Source organism: Fundulus heteroclitus, chromosome 16 (genome assembly GCF_011125445.2).
Source record: "Fundulus heteroclitus isolate FHET01 chromosome 16, MU-UCD_Fhet_4.1, whole genome shotgun sequence".
NCBI lineage: Eukaryota > Metazoa > Chordata > Actinopteri > Cyprinodontiformes > Fundulidae > Fundulus > Fundulus heteroclitus.
In genome coordinates this window covers 21,311,319-21,330,992 of record NC_046376.1, presented here as the reverse complement: position 1 = coordinate 21,330,992, position 19,674 = coordinate 21,311,319, and the positions used below count along the sequence as shown (strand labels likewise).

The window sequence follows — 19,674 nt, the reverse complement described above, 5'->3', positions numbered from 1 at the left end:
TTTACTTCAATCATATCATTACTTAAGTATCACTACTCTTATTTAAGGTAAAATTTCTGGCTACGCCACCTGCTGCGAGTAACTTGATGAATAAATAACATACTTGTTTTAACCAAAAATGCACCAGAGAGACACAACACTAGAGTTTATGTTAAAATTAGACTTTGTTTTTTTTGTTTTAATGTTATTTTCTATCTGCTGAGCTCACTGAGCCATTTGGAGCTCCAATGAATGTACAGTAAATAGTAGATATTGCCATTGGAAATGTTCCCTGTTTTTACATAATCTATATACATAAACTACTGTAAGTATTGCTTTTATGTTTAATGTTGAAAAAAAGGTTTAGAAGTGTTTCTTCTGCCTGAATTTGTTATATTGTAATCATGTTATTCTTTGTGATTTTTTTCATTTTCGTCTTTGAAATATCGGAATTTGCACATAACCATATATTTTTGTCAGTCCAGTTACATCATTTTTAAATATTAAATCATCAGTTGTTATGTTTAGTTACCCAGTACTGGAGTAGCCTTCTTCCTGACTACTTTTTTACTTTTACTTGAGTGAAAATGTGTTGAAGTAGTGCCATTCTTACTTGAGTACAAATATTTGGCTACTCTGCCTGCCTCTGTTGCTAAATAAGTAGTCTGCAGGGTTGAAGTAAGTAGCCTTAATCAGGTAAGATCATTTAAATGCTGAAATTCTGAACCTCAAAGACACATATTTCACATGAAAAGGTCTTAAAGTCGGGGAATAGATGTGGGTTACACGTTGTGTAATCCACATCTGCCCTTCATTTCTCACTGAACCCCAGCCATTTCCTTCTGTTGTGTTATCACCCTTTCACACTCCTTCAAATAAAACATGTGAGCTGCTACAGATGCTGAAGGCTAAAAGTCTTTATCTTTATTCCACCACCACCACCATTTTTTCCAAGGAAAATAAAAACTGTGGCAGGAAAAATGGAGGGCAAAGATGAAACAACTTCATCTGGAGATCTTTCTCTCTCTTTAGACCTCTATGATCCCCATTAAAATCCCCATTAAAACATTTTCCCCCAAGAAATTCCTGAGTAATCCTCTTTTTTTTTTCTTACTGAAAGGCTGGATAATTTTCTGTCAGACTGAGACACAGTTGCCGTGGCAGCTGATGATGTTTTTTTATGCTGCTGTCTGGATTCAGAGAAAATAAGTGAATAAGTTTAATGGGGACTGAGTGAGGAAGTGAGCAGTTCTGACTGCGTATAAGTCCTTTATAAAGGATGAGATTATTCATTAAGATCCAAAATTGTTTAATTAAGCGTGGGAAACATCATTTTCATTCTCTCTCTCTTTAACCAATCTGATTCAGTCTCAAACGCGCAGTTCTTTCAAAAAGTCATTGGCTGCTTCCCCCTTGTGGCCAGTTGCTGCCACGACATCACGTTACGTCTGAAAACGCACATCCGCTACAACTGGCTCACAGCATAACTCATAAATGTTTTTTTTTTTTTTTTTTAACTAGCAAATGAGAAAGAAAAAATGGCACATTTTGAATTAGCTTTTTAATGATGGTTAAATAAAATTTCTGATAAAGATATTGTTTTAAAAAATGGCTGTCCAATTGCAATTTGGAAGACTGTCAGAAGACATTGAGTAATTGGGCCAGATCAACACACTGACCAAAAACGGTTTTGCACAGTTTGCTTACATTTCCCCCATTGTGAAACCCTCACTGTAGCTCTCTGTGGCACAGTTTGAGTCTACTAATGTCTTGGAAATTCCTGAGGATTTTTAAAAAAGATTTTTTGTGCTGTTCTTGGGCCTGCACAGCCCAGTCATTGCTGATTTTAAGTATTGGTAACATTCCTTTACATAAGTATGCATACCTCTTGAACGTTTTGTGCAAAATCCTAGCAAAAACAGACATTCAAGCGAACCCGCAGGATAAAGTGGCTTTAGAAAACAAAAGCCACTTTGTATTTATGTCACCAACATCAAGATGAGTAAAGCTTTTCTGGTAGCCATGATGGCACGTAGAAATGAATGCCGTGTTGCAAATATTCATAAACTCATTTATGTTTTCAGTATAAGGATAAGCTGTAATATATATATATATATATATATATATATATATATATATATATATATATATATATATATATATATATATAAAAAATATGTGGCAAAGTACTTCAGAAAAAAACATGCTTTGTTTCAACTAGGGCTGGACAATAATTCAATAACGATATATAATTGATCAATAGACGTATGGTTCAATATATAAAAAGGGGTCAATAAAAGGTTCAATAAAACAACATTCTAGCCTATTATGTAGGTTAATACTACAGTCATTGCATCCTCCCAACCAATCACAAACCCAAGAAAGCTCCATCAGCCTTCAGAGAGTTCATTTTGCGTGTCTATTTTCTTCTTTTTTAACACTTAGTTTTCGTAAAACGTTGGTTGAATAAAGGGTTATGTTTTAATCCATTAATTCAAAAATAGGTCATTAAGCAACAGCATAAACTGTCCATGGCTGCACTTAAACGTATATTTTGATTTCTTTTGATAATTATCGATATCGATCAATATGATTTCTATTTTATCAATTTGCTTTTTTTCCTATATCGTCCAGCCCTAGTTTCAACCAAAACATTCCCACATTCTACCTAATTGTGGTTAAGGAATTATACTTTATAAATTGTAATTTTTACTTCAAGGATTTTTACAAATATGTCAAAATAAACTTTGCTAACAAGAATACTTTGAACAACAAATCAGACATTTACTACACAAAGCTGTGATTTTTACAAATTTATTTCTTCCAGAGTTAAATCATTTTCACAATCAGTTCTGAGTACAAACCATCAGACATGTTCGATTAAATAAATTTTCAGCATTAAAATGTTTTGCAGATAACTTTTGTTTGTAACTACCATCGACTCTTTAGTGCTACTGGTTTGAAGAAACAGCGACTGATGACCTCCGAGCGCGACCACCAGTGCAAGACATGCCATTACTCTATTTCCGCCCTTGTAACATCTCCAGTTGGAGGAGCCGCCACCATCTATGTTAAAGAAAACACGTACCGCTTGTTCATGTAAAAACAACCCCAGTGTCACAGAAGACAAGGGAGGGGAAAAAAAAGCATGCTTGTTCATGTCATGCTGAGAAGATGCTTCTGTCGTAAAGTAAACTGAACTGTGTCCAGGTTTTTAATTCTGAGATGCAACACTACTGATAAACATACATCATTGACACACGCACACTAAAAAGGGTAAGCTACAAAGTTTCACAGCCACAATCGTCGTCTTTCATGATCAAGTCCCCACGAACGGCTCCTGATTCCGCAGCTGCAAGGCCTCTTCCCCTCCGCGTATCGCTCCTCACCCTGTCGCACATTGAAAAAAAAACAAAAAAAAAAACATCCATTCTGTCCTTCGTCTGCAAAGGCACCGAGCTCGTATGACGACTGCTGCAAACGAGCGGTCGCCTCACTGTGGTGCATTGTCGCACCAGCCTGCAGGAGTGGGTGTCCTCTCCATCCACAATGCTGTTCAGATTTGAAGGCTGCACAGCCTTCTCAGGCCGTGCTCGAGTCCCGCTGATTTAAGTCAAAAATGCAAATGTTGTGTTGTCAGTGGATTTCAATATGAACCTGTGAAAAGACATAAAAAAAATTAACTATTGATATATCATTTTGGAGCAAAGGAAAACACTAACAAGTAAGTCCACAGGCGAAATAAAGGAAACATGATTGTAGTCCACCACCCTAACTTAGACTTAGACAACTTTATTTGTCATTTTGTATGCACAGAGTGGGTACAGAACGAAATTTTGTTGCATACAGCTTGTAAATGGCAGTAAAAATTTGATCACAGTATGAGGTGCAGAAGTGGTTTATACGTAAACAATTTAAATGTAGACAATGCAGGAGAAGTCACAGTCTACAGGTGAGTATTTTTAAAACCATTTGTATGTGCAGAATTGATTGCGCAAGGGCATTTGTGCAAGAATACAGCTTGTAATTTACCGTATATTTAAAATACAGTATAAGGTGCAGCACCGATTTAAAAGTAAAACTATTGAAATGTAAACAATGCAGGAGAAAGTCACAGTGTACAGGTGAGTATTTTTTAAAAAAAACATTTGTATGTACAGAATTTGATTGTGCAAAGGGCATTTGTGCAAGAATGCATTTAAAAACTAAGAGTTCGGCAGCATTTGTAATGCTAGACGGAAATGCAGTGATGCAAAATGTGCAAATATGCGAATGTTGTGCAGAGTTTATGGGTTAACAATGCATTTAAAAAATATATATATAAACAAAAGTATCATGCGGAGGGGGATGGGGAAGCTGGTCAGGGTTCATGGGAAGCTAAATATAAGGCAATCCAGAAAGAAAACCTGTTAGAGGCTGCCAAAGACTTAAAAGTGGGGCACAAGTAGGGCTGGACGATAATTCAATAATGATATATAATCGATCGATAGACGTATGGCTCAATATAAAAAACAGGGGTCAATAGAAAGTTCAATAAAAGAACAGTGCTTTCTAGCCTATCATGTAGGTTAATACTGCAGTCATTACATCCTCCCAACCAATCACAAACACAGGAAAGCTCCATCAGCCTTCAGAGAGCTCAGAGAGCACATGTCCTTTTTTGTTTTTTAACACTTACAGTTTTCGTAAAAAGTTGGTTGAATAAAAGGGTTGTGTTTGAACCCATTTATCTAAAAATAGGTCATTAAGCAACAGCATAAAATGGCTAGGGCTGCACTTAAAATGTATATTTTTAATTGTTTTGATAATTGTCGATATCGATCAATATGATTTCTATTTTATTGATATGCTTTTATTCTATATCGTCCAGCCCTAGGCAACAAGTTCATTTTCCAGCAGATAAGCTACAATCATGGGTGCCCAACTACCGTCCTTGAGAGCCACCATCCTGCACCATCCCTGCTCAAACGCCGCTGAATCAAACGAATGGCTCTCTGCCAGGCCTCGGCAGGGCAAAATGACTGAATGCTGATGAGGGAATTCAGCAGGGATACATCAGAAAGTAACAGGGTAATCGCTTCAGGTGACTGAACCTGAGCCCCCCCAGGTTTGGATCAAAGCATGGTCACGTGTATCAACTAATGCATGCTACATCTTGCAGATCACCTGTAGCAAAAATAAATAAATCAGGAACCATGTATCATTTTGCCTACCCTTCACAATTATTCACATTGGCACTTGTGGTTGTAATGTGAGAAAACGGAGTGTGAACACTTTTGCAAGGCAACTTATTTTCAGTTAATCTGGAGAAGACTGAAGTTTCCCCACAATTCAGCGCAAAACATTGACACACTTGAGTTTCAGCCATTAATAACCATGTATACTGCAAAACAACAAGAAAGTGAAAGAAATGTAATAGACTCAATGAATAAGGTAATTTATACTTTTAATATTATGTTTGTAAAGTGTTTGTAAAGTGCTTTTTCAGGGTCTAATTATATTACAACAGCTAACGCTACAGATAGTTAAAAACAAGAAATGAGTGCAACGGTTTGAATTCATGGTTCCTTTTCTCTAATCCAAACATGCGTCCTGTGTAATATTTGGTTCAATGCTCCTCGGCAAGTTGCACCTCTGCCAACGAGCAGCTGGCATAGTTCTGGCAGGAGATATTACTGCTTTTCTTATCAGAAGTTGTTAAGTTTATTTAAAACACTTTTCTTCTTTTAAAAAAACACAGCCAAGGCAGGTTTCTTTGTACAGCACATTTCACTAACAAGACAATTAAAACTGTAGCTGGTAATTATGTTCAGAAACACTTAATTATATTAATTTTAATGGGGTGAAATGGACTTTCTATCCTGACACTAGTTAATACATTATGTATTCAGAAAAAGAAGATAAAAAAGTGAGAACTGTAGGCCAGTGAAAACTCTGACCTATCCCTGTCGTTTGGTCCGAATGGCAGGGATTGGTTAAAGGATCGGTTCTGCCCACACACCCCTCTGACCCTCGGGTTCTGGGGGTATCGCCTTATCTATTGGTTGTCCCATATGTCAATCATTCTGACGCGCTGTCGTAACACAAATGTGTGTCTATGTTCCTTGTTAGCTGGCTGTGCATGCGCACTTCTAGTGTTTCTGTATCCAGTTAGCTTAGCGGTTAGCTTCGGTGTTAGCCGTTCATTGTAGCTCCGCTGCTCTGACCGTATAATTTGAAAATGGCTGAGAGTCACAAGAAGCTAATCGCGTTTATGAGAAGAAGAAGAGGAATGTTTCAGTAGAAAGAAATAAGACCAGAGTGGATTTGGGAGATTATTTCACGCGATCCTCCTGAGGCGCAGAAGAGCAGGTAAGTCAGTCTTGCACATGCGCAGTTATTCAAAAAAAGGGACTTGGTCGTTTCTTACTTACATTTCCGGGGGGAAAAAAAACGACAACTCTACCTTTAAAAGTGCTTTACATAATGAAAGAAAGAAAAGAAAACAAAAAAAGTGCATTGCAGTGGCACTATATAGGAAAGTATAGTGGGACTACAGACTAAAATCAATGAGGTTTCAGTAAATAGTTTAAATAGAGCAGTCAAAGGGATGGATTAGTTTTTCCAGACCCTGCTGGGACATTAGCCCTTTAATCCTCAAAATGTTCTTCAGGTGATAGAAGGCTGACTTTAATTGTCTGTATGTGCCTCTGAAGGTTCAGGTCTCAGTCCATCACTACACCCACATTTTGGTAGGCAGTTTCTAGCTGTAATAACTAAAGCTGTGTGCTTCCTCTTGATCACGCCTCCTGTGGTTCAAAAATAATCATTTTAGTTTAGTTTTTATTCAACTAAATAAAATGATGGCACATCCATGCATTTATTTGTTTTATGCATCTACTTAAAACTTGAATGGGTTCATAGTCACCTTGCGTGTCATCTGCATAGTTATGGTAGCTTATCTTGTTTGTTATAAGCTGAGCTAGTGGGAGCACGTAAATATTATTTGACTGCCACATTTCACGTGCTGGATGAAAATGATGAAGCTGGCAGATTCTCCAAACTCTTCAACTTCACCATGACTCTACGGCTAGATGATAAAACTCTGGACAAAAATCTGATGTTCAAAGACCACAATCTCACGAAACACACAAGAAAGCTGCTTTTGGAAAGGAGGAAGAGGGTTAATGTTAAGCTTCTGAAATGGTCCCCCGACGCCAGCACTAGGGCAAATTTGTGAACGATGCTTTAATACCGGGTCCATATAGAGAAACCAACTAATTTCAATGAGCTCTACCTTTTCCTGATAAGAAATGGTTGTCAAACACCGAGCCAGGATTATGCCAGGAGCCTGCTGATCGCGACAAAAACCCTGCGTTTTCCCTGCAATTATTTATCCAAATATTTCTTAGGATGTATGTACATATTTGAGCCTGTCAGCGTAGTTTTGCATGAATTAGAGACAACGTGCAGCAGATTGAAGCTCATGCATCCAATTATTGTTATAAAGTCATATGCAATAAACTAACAAACTTGCACACAACCTTTAAGTCGGTATTTATATTAAGTCCCCATTTCCTAATTTTTTTCTTTGCTGTTTAATGTATCTGATGCTACATTTTAATCTTAAATGCTGTGTTTTAATTATCTTGAGGTGGAGGGGGGGGGGATCATAATAGACAGAAATAAAGGCTTTATAACATCATCAGTCTGCGTTAATCTATATAACGTGTTTCCCTTGGTAAATTGAGTTACTGAATTTAACGAACTTTTCAATAATATACTCGAATGTGACTTAAATGTGTATGTTATTTCATCACTGAGCCCTGAAAGCAGGCTCCAAATCATCAAACGCATCTAATTGATTGGACATTTACATTCATAAACGTAGACGACCAAGAATTTGGCTCAATGTGAAAAAGCAAAATTAAACGTAACGCTACGGATGATCATAAAGAACACCATTAAATACATTAAAAAGGAAAAGATGGTTTAATTCACCCCAAACTAAAGCCAGCACATAATCTAAAACACAGCTTTCAATCTGACCTGATCTAGATATACGAACAATTGCAAATTTAGCTTGGGCCCACATAAAGGAGACACTTCTCGTAAAAAGCCGGCAGACGTCAAGCCATCAACCACGATGACAACACAAACAGAGGCATGGCGACCAGCTGGGCTGTGGAAGCAGAAGTTTTGGTAAACAACGAGGAAGTAACAGAGCGCTTACCTGGAGTCTGACATTAAACACCATCGAAGCGACGAGGTATATGTAAGGGAATCTGATTCTCAGCCGCCATGCCAGATCAAAAAATATCAACAAAGTCCTCGTCAAGCCTTTGCAAAACACTCCGTAGGTCCGACCAGCGGAGCCCGAGAACCGGAGCACCAGGTACGACAGACTCGCCATGTGGGATCAGTCCGCCCGGCTCTGCGATGGCTGACTAGGTGAACTGGCAAGGCGAGGCGACACGGGCGGCGATCGGTGTTCGATTCTTCATTGTTTCTTAACGCTGACTGACGCCGAGCTCCATTTTTAAACATTAGCTGCTGCCAGGGCTGCTGCTCCACCCCGACACGCGGAAGTAGACAGGGAGGCGGGCTGCTGCGCCCTGAGTTGTGACTCACAGGCACGACAGCAAGTTTGGAGCCACAGATTAAATCCCCTGTAACATTTATAATTTTCATTAAAAAAAAGAAAAACACTACGCCGAAAGACACAAGTGTAAACGTTCCCAAATTAATCCGTTCTTGAAGCACCAATTATGTCAATGTAAGCATTCAGTCTAGGAAAATATAATTAGCTACGCCACTCCTTACGCCTTCTTGCAAAATCTGTCAGATTGTGATCGTGTTGTTTTTCCGTTTTTCATCTGGTGAAGCCATTATTTATTTGACACCGGGATAGCCAAAAAAAAAAAAAAAAAAAAAAAAAAAAAATTTAATGGTTTTGAATCTACACTAATTGGTATTTGGAACCGTTTATAACTTCCTTCATCTTGAAAAATACCCCAGTTGCCTTTCAGTGAACTAATTTTCTGATGACTCCATCCTTGTCACTTGGAAAGAGAACCTCCTTAACCCCACTATCTTCAACTCCTCCTCTCTTTTCCTAAGTGCCGCTGAGCCATCGCAGGTCTCACCACCATCTTGTACACCTTTCCTTTTATTGCTCTTTTATAAAAAAAAAACACACTTGGCACTTTTCTCCACCGATTCCAACCTGCTTAAGCACATTTTCTCACCTGCACATGTCCCCTGTCCTCTAAAATTGGTACCCTGCTATGTTTGTCCATACCAGATTAATTTGTAACGAATTAAATTGTAATAAATGTCACATTAAGGCGATATAATGTTCTTTAATTGATTCTTTTACATAACAAACCTCTGGAATTTTACCAAGGGTTTGTACACATTTTAAACCCTCTATACTTGTAAAGCCACATTTTATTGATTTGTTACTTAAAAGACACTTGCACTTGAACAAATAGGCTTAAATTTTTATTTTTATTTTTTAGACAAAACCCAAAGCGTATCCTGTCTCATCTCTCTGGTTATGCCCATTTAAGTTTTGGTCGCTGGTGGATATAGTCAGAGCTGGATTTAGGAAGATGCTACACAAGTTTTTATTTACTTACTTATTTATTTTTTACGCACACAAATACAAAATACATTTATATATATATATATTTTTTTTTGAAAAAGAGCATTTCAAAAACAAATTTGTATTGGACAAAACATAATTTCCATAAATGTTGCCAACCACACAAAAACAATTACCCAAAATGTTGTAACTATGTCAGGACCGAGGCGCTAATGAAACAAAATACACTGGACAAAAAAAGGTGAGGAGCATGAGCTGTCACTTGAACTGACTAAATAATTAACACAAGCATGATGGATTCGTCGGGTCTTTCGTTAAATCTGTGCTGAATTGTTTTCCTTGAGGACATCCTGGACTAAAAGGTAAAAAAAGAGGAAGAAACGTGTAAGGGGGAAATTACTTTACAGAACTATAGTTTTCTAAATATGAAATTAGAACACTAAGTTCTTTTAAAAAGCCAGTGAACCAGTTAATCGTAATATCAGATGTATTCTTTGTATTTTGGCAAGCTCATTACTTAATGAGAAAGCCGCTTGAGTTTGAAGCAGCACCTTTAAGACACAGTTCAGGAAATAACCCGCCGAATGAATTCCACAATAACCGATGACGCAAACGTCACTTCCGCCGTGTCACACCCGAAATCATCCGTGTCTGTTTCTTCTTTATTTTATTTTTTATTTTTTTAGTTTCAACATTTTAATACACGTTAATGAACATACATTGTTTTATTCGACACACAGGTAATTGTAAAATAAGTAAATTTATTCTTTGTGTGTTTCTTTTGCGAGCTCGCGGCGACTCGAGTGACTGTGGGCGTATCAGGCCGGCGTACCGGATGCTCCATCTGCTGGTGGCTGACTTCATTTTTTTTTTTCCTCAGGGGTGGTGGCCGCTGTTTTGCTCCATAGCGAACCCAGGGAAGCATGGGAATGCTGCGAGGAGATTTGTGAGGAAAGTTGAGATAAAGTGCGGAATAAGTTGGCGTAAGTTGCTCAGACGGTGTTTTAACGTCAGGGGAGCTCGGCGGTAAGCACCGGAGGCCGTTAGCGGGAGCCTGTTGGGACGTTTCTCCAGCGAGCATTTCCGGACAAAGGAAAGGAAACCTGAGCTAAAGCTAGCTGGCAATGCAGGCCATTAAGTGTGTCGTTGTCGGAGACGGGTAAGCGAACATAACCGATCTTAGTAGAAGTTATTTTTATTTTTATTTATTTTTTGCTACTGTCTGCTGTTCAGAAATTAAAATGTAAGGTTAGCTTAAACGTTGTCACCAGACTGGCTAACGTTAAATCACTTTGCTTCCCAGTTTTCAAACCGGGCAAAGTTAGCTGCCGAGCTTTAACTACCTGTTAATCTGTACCACTTGGTTGTTGCAGTTTTACTGTTTTATTTTTAGTTTTGATTGTGACTTACGCGACTTTCGATCATGTGTATTTTATGTCGACAAAGAAGAAGCTAGCCGATCATTGACTTGGGCGTTTTACTCACTTTACTCGGGGTGAGTCAGTCAGACTTAGCGTAGTTTGTGTGTGTGTGTGTTTTTTTTTCTCCCCCACTTAAACCCGGCTTCGCTAGTTTCTCCGTAAATCCGCGCAAATCAGAAAACCCCCACGGGAGCCGGAATTTTGCGTGCGCTGCGGTTTTTTAAACGCGTCGCCGTCCGCTTCGCGCTGTTAACGTGGGGCGTGTTTTTGGTTTTCTTAATAAACCGTGTTAGGTTTGGGCTGGACCCAATTTAAGGTGGTTAATTACCGCGTTGGCCAAGACTCCCGGTCAGATGCGAGAGGTAAACATGCGCATGTAACCTCTTGATCGGGGTGTGGTGGAAACCACACAGCAGTCATTAATGGGACTTTTGATTGGCCATTTTCTTTCCTTCTTCTCTGGCTTCGGATTAAACGGGAAGCTTAAGTTTAGGTTTCGTAATTGAGAAATATCTGTTCCCCTGGGAGCTGTGAATGTCTCGCAGGAACTGACCCCTGTCTGGTTTGCCTTGGTCGGGGCTCATTTCTGCTTACTGTCTGTGTTCCTTTTCAGTAGATACTTCAGTGGAGTCATAATCATGTTGGCTTTTTTTTATTATTATTTTAGTCGAGTATGTAATGATAAGAACCTCGTTTAATAATCTGAATAATTGTGTTATTTTTCTACATCCAGGCTTCTATAATAAAATGACGATCCACGTGCATTTTCTGCCACATTTTATGAAGATGATCTTTAAACCGTGCTATTCGTTTTCCCAAGCCAGAAAATAGTTTGTAGATCCAAACGTTTTTTTCCAAGCAACGGCGTAAAGTAAGTTCAGTCTGAGGGAAGAGTAAAATGTTGATTCATCATCAGACTGAAAGAAAACTAAATTTAGTCAGTGTTGACCAATCAGTTCGCTAATTTTATTGATATCCCGAAGGGTTTCTATGCAGTCTTGAAACACTTTGAATTTTCTTTTAGCTTTTCTGTCCATGCCTGGTTTGTGGAAAATGAAACTTGATTCTAGAACGATGTCGGAATTTAAAGACCTTTCATTTATTTATCCATTTGAACGTAAAGATCCCAAGTTTTGAGGGAAATAAAATAGTAGACAGTGATTTATATTTAAGTGTTTTATGTCGGCAGCAAAGAAAGCTGCACCGTTCAGCCAGTTTGCTTGAGTCGTTCAAATTTCCTCTCACGGGGTCTGATCTATGATCCGTAAGCCAGGTACTAAAAAATCACATTCTATGATTCCCAACTATTTTCAGTATATAAAAACACTGAGTTTAATTCAAATCAGAACAGGTTGAGGACTTATGTTTTGATGCAAATTTTGAAATAATCATGTGATTTTCATTCTTTTTTTCCCCCATTTATCTTTGGATTTAAAACTTCTGTCTGTATTAAATAAACTGGAGCTTGTTTTCTTGTTTTGTGTGCTGTATTTGTTTGAAAGTAATTATGACTAAAGAAAACTGGACATCAAAGTCAACCGGGGCAGTGCATCGTTATTTACTACATCACATCTTGAGTAGTTTTTAAACTCATTGATTATTTTGGCTTTTCTTGCAACTGACTGAGAACCAAATGCTAGATGTCACCTATTTTAAGAATCGTGGTTCTTAAAATATGTTATTATGGTATACGTTATTCTTGGATTAGAGTTTAAAAGTTGGTCTGTTGGTGTAGATCCCAAACAAGGCATCCAAATCATTACTTAATGAATATTCACAAAAAGAATAAAAGTGTCAGAAATCACAAACTGTACTTAAAAATTGTTTGGTGTAGATAAACTAGCCCTGATTTGACAACAGATATGATCGATTATAAATTAAGAATCATCTAAGTTATTTAAGAGCACGTTTCTTACAAATATGTGTAATCTAAGTACTATGCACACGTTAAGAAAGTCGCCAAGACATAAAAGCACACTAGGATTCTTCAAACTCGGTAAAAGAAAACTACAAATACATAATTGGCAGAGAATGAGGAACTGAGACATCATCTAGTGGGAAACCAGGAAATATTTGGCACCATAAATGCCAAATGAGGGGAACACCATTTTAAAATATGATGAAATGTTTAAGAAATCTTTAGCTTGTAAAGAAAAAAAAAGGAAATAGAAATTACAGTCAAACATGGAACAAATGAGAATAATGGTCCTTTAACGTTTTCCTCAGACCAACCAGCAGTCAGAATCTTTAGCATTGTGGTGTTTTGTTTTGTTTTTTCTTTATGTGGAACAGGGAATTTATTTCCTGCCCCATTACCTAGAATTACCTAAAAATAGGCACAAACATCTGGTTAGGTTAGGAAAAGTGTACAGTTTTAAATGTGGAAATTTGTAGAAACCCTGTAAACTTTGTGTAAAATAATGTTATATTTTGGAACGCAACTGAATTGATGGTAATGTCTGTAAAATTCTCGTTAAACTTAGTGACAATTTATAGGTTTGTGTTTAAGAGAGAACAACCGGCTGCTTTAAGAGTTTAAGATAAAAGAAATAGGTGTCGATTTCCACGGTTTTATTTTTACCTGTTTAAGGTTTTTAATAACAAGGACGATATTAAAACTGTAAAATTGAGAATAATTATCAATAAAAGCACATTTTGAAATAATTTTGACCTGAACTGAAATGTTTAATGTGTGATGGTGAACTGCTCTGATCAGTTTAAAGCAGGATTTGATTGTCGTTGTTGTTTTTTTTCCCCTAACATTGATCACGGCTCCTCTCCTTTGCAGTGCTGTGGGTAAGACATGTCTGCTCATCAGTTACACCACCAATGCCTTTCCCGGAGAGTACATCCCCACAGTGTGAGTGTCCGAGACTGCAGTGCAGTCTCTGTTTATTTATTTATGCCGTCCATCATTTTTTTCCCCACCCTTCGTCTCCAAACATAGCCGGTGAATCACTGAGGCCACTTCTTTATTCCTCCGATGTTGTTCTCACTAAAAGTGGTTTTCTTTGAGTAATGATTAAAGCCGCAGACTTTGACTGAGATTGGAGGAAACACACATTGCTGGAAGCGAGGAGGAAAACCTGCACCTTATCTGATAAAATGCCCGCTTTATTTCCCCACTGAAAGCTGAGTGCGTCTTTTTGATGCAGGCTTTGGTACAGTTTTTGGCACAGTTTTTTCCTGAAAACGCAAAAGGAAACCATCGTATTTATGCTGTGATCTGTTGCAATGTGTGTGTTTTTTGGCTAATTGGCACATCGTGGTTTTCCTCAGGTTTGACAACTACTCCGCCAATGTTATGGTGGATGGCAAACCAGTGAACCTGGGCCTTTGGGATACAGCAGGACAAGAAGACTACGACAGACTCCGCCCGCTCTCCTACCCACAAACGGTACTAAAAGGCCACATAACGCATTATTATGTTTCACACATCGACTCCTGTGAATTATCCACTTGGCATGTCGGGGTAAAACTCTTGAACAAGGAAGTTGGAAGAGAAAATATTACACGCCTTGATAAGAACAAGAGTTTTATTTCTACAGCACTTAACTGAGTGAAAATCTCGGGCTCTGACTGCTTTGCTCTCCCTTGTCTTATCAGGACGTGTTCCTTATCTGCTTTTCACTCGTGAGTCCTGCCTCGTTTGAGAACGTCCGTGCCAAGGTGAGACGGGTCTGCGTGGAAAACGGGGGAACGTTGTTTCATAGTTCTTCTTGTTCCAACAGCAGATTGTAGCCTTAAATTTACTGGGATTTTATGCTATAGACAAACAAAGTAGTACATAAGTGTAAAGTGGGAGAAAAAAAAGCTGATTTTCGAAATTTAGTACAAATAACGTAAAAAATGAAAACAGTCCTATTGCCTACAATACTGTCCCAATTAGGTAATGTAACTGAATCTCAGTTTCAGCGTGTCTTTAAAGAGTTATGTTGACATTTTGCAAGGCGAGGTCTGCATGAAGCAGTTTCAGGCCCACAGATGACAATATTAAAATTTTTTATTTGTTACACCGTAATTACCTAAAGTAATGCTCTTTGCTTACAGTCCATCAAATGTCTGGTAGTTATATTGTTCAATTCAGCTTATTTATGTAGCTCTAAGTCACAAAAGCCTATTTGAAAGACTTTTTGTAAGCCAAAAGGTACAATTCAGTCAATAATTCATTTTAGTCTGATCTGATTTGAGCACCAAATGAGATGTTTAATGCATAAAAATAAATACCCGTATACCTATAACAACTAAAAGTTATGCTGCTGCAATTTTTCCCCAGCAACAATTACATCTTTAAAATCTATTTCTTTCTAAGTATATGCTTTAGAGACGAGGGAGCAGAGATCCAGACCACGCTATAAACCTTTAATTACTTTAACGAGACAGTATTACACCTCAAACTACTTGTTACCCGTTAACTATGTGGTCCCGTTACTAAGCAATAATCGCTTTACTCTGGGATTTGTTATTGTATTAAAAAGTGATCGCAGGCCACCTGAATGTGGCCAAATAATTGATCTTAGTTAGTTTCATATATTCATGAGCTGCAACAGGCCTGGTTTTGTCAGCAGTGTTTTAGTGCAAGCATTTAGTATTTCTCATAAATAGTATAGCTTCCGTTTATCTTTCCAGTACACAGGAGTTGTGCCTTAGGCGTCTAAATTAAATGTCATCCCGCTACTTTGGGCAGAGGTATGCTTACAGCCGTGAGTCACATGATGGCTTGTAAGCAAAGGGAGTTTCTGTTGGTGATAAACAGACAGGAAATGATTATCTGGCCCAGCAGTTCCTCCTCAGCTGTGCAAGAAGGGAAGCAACGTTTTTGTTTTCCAGCTCACAACTTCACTGCTGTTTTTATGTTACTGACTCCTTTTTATGGATTTTAGATTAGTATTCAGTAAAAAACTTTGTATATTGGGATTTACTTGACACCGTATTGCCAGACGTATTTGCTCATCTGTCTTTACACACGTATAACTTTGACCGACACCTCATTCTTAATCCATAGGGTTTAATGTAGAAAGATTTCCCCTTTGGGAAGTGGGCCCTAATTTATCGGGTTGAGGTCGGGATTCTGTTCAAGTTCTTGCACACCAAACAAACTCATCCGTGTCTTTATGGGTCAGTGGTGCAGAGTCATGTTGGAGAAGGAAGGGTCCGTCCACAAACTGCTCCCACAAAGTTGTGAGCAGGAAATATCGCTCCAGTTTTACTAATGAGACCAATGCTAATGTTCTAAAACGACTAACATGGGCCGATACCAATGTTGGTGCCAGTATTTTGCACATCCCTGATATTTAAGGGTTAAAGAAATACATTTGACAATGCAGTATTTTTAAATTATTAAAGATACATTATACTAAAGTTGGTTAAAAGGTGATTTGTGTTGTTTTAAACAGGCTAACCAAGTCTGGCTTTTAGTTCCTCTGTTTAGGCTTCATTTGAAACGGACCGCTGGGTTAAAGCACACTTTGACTGTTTTTGGGAGTAAAAGAATAAATAGTAATAGCAAAGGCTCTGGTATTTGGAGTCTAGTTGTAATAACACAGCTATAAACAGGTTCCTTTTTTTTTTTTTTTTTTTTTTTTTTTTTTTTTTATCGGAATAAATACTGACTTTTGATCTGGAAAAATTATGAAACGTTCCTGATTTATCCAAAGTTGTAAAGCTGTACCTTTTTGTGCTGTGCAGTGGTACCCTGAGGTCAGACACCACTGTCCCAACACTCCCATCATCCTGGTGGGCACCAAGCTGGATCTGAGAGATGACAAGGACACCATGGAGAAGCTGAAGGAGAAGAAACTCTCCCCCATTACCTATCCTCAAGGCTTGGCCATGGCCAAAGAGATTGGTAACGACCTCACTGAGCTCTTTCTGGCTCGCTTCTTCTTAATTAACTCAGATAAAAGACAGAAATAAGCAGCGTTCTCTCTGTCTGCGTCCACAGGTTCCGTCAAGTACCTGGAGTGCTCAGCCCTGACCCAGCGTGGCCTTAAAACTGTGTTCGACGAGGCCATCCGGGCCGTCCTGTGCCCCCCGCCCGTCAAGAAGAAGGGCAAGAAGTGCTCCCTCCTCTAAGAGCTCCTGCAGTTCCAGCGGCTACAGGGGGAAACATGAACGCTAGAGACGAGAGGGTGGCTGAGGACACAGCAGAAAACACACCAGTATCCACTCACAATCAATGTAATTCAGATTCTGTCCTTAAGTGTAGCTCAAGCGGTTTTCATAAAAAAAAAAAAAATCATAGGTTCAGATTTAGGCGTCGGGTTTTGGACCGTTAACGGTCCTGATAACTCTTTACTGTACAGACTGTGAGACTATGAACTTTTTGAGGCCTTCTAAAACCGATTGGATGTTTTCTAAAAACGGACTGCAGGGCGTCTTTAATTTCCTCTTCCACCTGTTGTCCACTTTTTTTTTTCTTTTTTTTTTTTTTTTTTACAGTCGGGTTGTTTGTCGTAGGGTGGGAATAATATTGCCAAATCCATTCTGCACACACACGCTGGTTTTTAGCCGAAAATGAGAACCGAGTCAGTCTGCTGTTCATTCAGCCCCTCGGTGAACGGCATTTTTTTTTTTTTTTTTTTTTTTTTTTTATCTCGCCACTTCTCCACCCTCCTCGTCAACAAGGAGCAGCGTAAAGTAACCTGGAGAATCTGTATCGTTTCAACCGAGTCCTCGAGCACCAAAAAAAAAACCCTCTCTGCCATTAGTTTGTCGATCCTTGAACGACTCACGACGCCTAAAACAGAACGGGGGCGAGCAGATCCGACACCAACAGTGCTATAAATCCCTGAATAACGTAAAGAGTCCAGTATTTTCTGCATTTTGTCCAATTGAATTTGTCTTTTTTTTTTTCACTTTCCCTAAACGTGTCTCGACGGAGCAGCCGTCTGCGAGTGGAGACGCCGGCTAACATGATTGCATAGCGGAACAGAAATGTTCAGATGTCTTGGTGACGGTGGGGGGGGGGGGACAAGAGCACACGTTTCATGCTCTGTGGGCATTTACCGAATACCTTTCGTGCAACACTTTTGATTTCTTTTCTTTAAGCATCACTACTGGCTGAGCAATGTCACAACGAAGAGCATCTATGCCTGCTAATAACACAGTAACGAAGCTACTGTCGGTCATGGTGTAGTAGACAGCGTAATCATCTTTTCGTTATAATCGTGATTTTGATTTTTGTATCTTCAGGCGTTACCCGCTCACTGTATTGTTTAACTAACACTATGAATATCCTTTTTTTTTTTTTTTTTATTACCTCTACAGTTAACGCTACCTTAATCTCCCTACAAGCCTAGCTTTTTTTTTTGTAATTAATGCTGATAGCATGTCTGTGCATCATATACTGAAAACTAAGATTAGAAATGCTACAGTTATATATATATTTTTTTTGCCTATTTACAAAATGTATTTGAACTACTAGATCAGGGGTTAAGTACATGTTGCTCATCGGTATTCAGAAATCAAGCTGTGCTTTTATCCAAGCCAATGTTGTGACTCATTAGTTTTAAGGATTTAAAAAAATAAATAAAAACTATTGTCACTTTTTGAAAAGCCAATAAATTCCTGTAAAAACACTTATTCTGTTGTATAATTGAGCTGTTTGCCTTTTGTGTTGTACTTTAAATTGGTGTTAAAATACTTTTACAGCATCAGGTCCTGGAAGGTTGCTTTTTAAGTGTGCAATGCTGTCTGATTATTACATTTTAACAAAAGCATTTGTGATTAAACTAGAAGTGTGGTTAAAATGTTTACATACACTTGAGGTTTAGCCCTAAAGGCCATTTGTGGCCCTCAGGATGATCATGTGACCACAACTCAAGAAGGGTACAAATTTGGCACATAGTTATGATCCTTTTCTGTCAGATTGAGACATGCAATATTAAAATATTACATGTTTAGGTTGTAAGCATCTACAAATTGGTAAATCTGGGGTTCATCTGTTTCACAAGCTTGATTTAAGAATGATTTATCCCATTAAAAAAACTATTTTGATGTGTTTAAGGACCATTGTCCCGTTGGGAACACTCAGCTTTTTACCCATCAAACCCAAACTGCCTCCTCTAGAGGGAAGAAAAGCAGATGTTCAGAAACCACACAGGTTGCCAAGAACTGCTAGACCTGCAGTGAAGCTAATTTTAAACTAACCTGGGACAGCGAGGGTGCTGACTTTAACGTTGGTGTACAGAGGGAACCGCTGAGGGCGCTAAAACTTCCTGTGGATCAGCTGCGCTGAGTTTGGACTTGAAAATCGTCACCGAGGAGCCTGTGCAGATTCTGTCGGCTCATCTCAACAGCAAACAGGATTAAATCGGAGGCCACCTTTCCTTCAGTTCTTTCTGAAAATGTTTTGACACATACCCAGGAGTCTTTGTCAATTCTGGTGGCTGGCACTTGAGTTTTTAAGGACATGGAGGCCCGTCCTCCTAGGAGCATTCTAAGTCTGAAGCAAATCAACAACCCACCCACCACTGTCCTGGGTTATCAGAAGCTATTGCTTGGTGTGAGTGGAGTACTTGGTCACCTGGATCATGATGAGACTGCTGATGTAATCTCTTTGGAATGAGTTGGAGGACCGAGCCGTAAACATTGGGGAGTTGGAAACGCAATCGTCCCCCTCCATCACTGATGCTGGCAACTTCACTGTGGATCTCAGGCAAAGCGCATTCTACGCCTCTCCTCTTG

General features: G+C 38.7%; 2 protein-coding genes across 2 annotated transcripts; one reads left to right on the top strand and one right to left on the bottom strand.

The window, feature by feature from the left end:
* Positions 1–2,777: 2,777 nt before the first annotated feature.
* On the bottom strand, positions 2,778–8,577 carry LOC105930063 (small integral membrane protein 10-like protein 2A). The gene is made up of 2 exons (XM_012868063.3): positions 8,192–8,577; positions 2,778–3,636 (listed from the first exon to the last, which is right to left on the bottom strand). Exons 1-2 carry the CDS (start codon positions 8,369–8,371, stop codon positions 3,616–3,618), a joined length of 201 nt encoding a protein of 66 aa, XP_012723517.1. The 5' UTR covers positions 8,372–8,577; the 3' UTR covers positions 2,778–3,615.
* A 1,837-nt stretch (positions 8,578–10,414) lies between these two features.
* On the top strand, positions 10,415–18,570 carry LOC105930058 (ras-related C3 botulinum toxin substrate 1). The gene is made up of 6 exons (XM_012868050.3): positions 10,415–10,724; positions 13,775–13,846; positions 14,266–14,383; positions 14,593–14,655; positions 16,675–16,834; positions 16,931–18,570. Exons 1-6 carry the CDS (start codon positions 10,690–10,692, stop codon positions 17,059–17,061), a joined length of 579 nt encoding a protein of 192 aa, XP_012723504.1. The 5' UTR covers positions 10,415–10,689; the 3' UTR covers positions 17,062–18,570.
* The last annotated feature ends 1,104 nt before the right edge of the window (positions 18,571–19,674 follow it).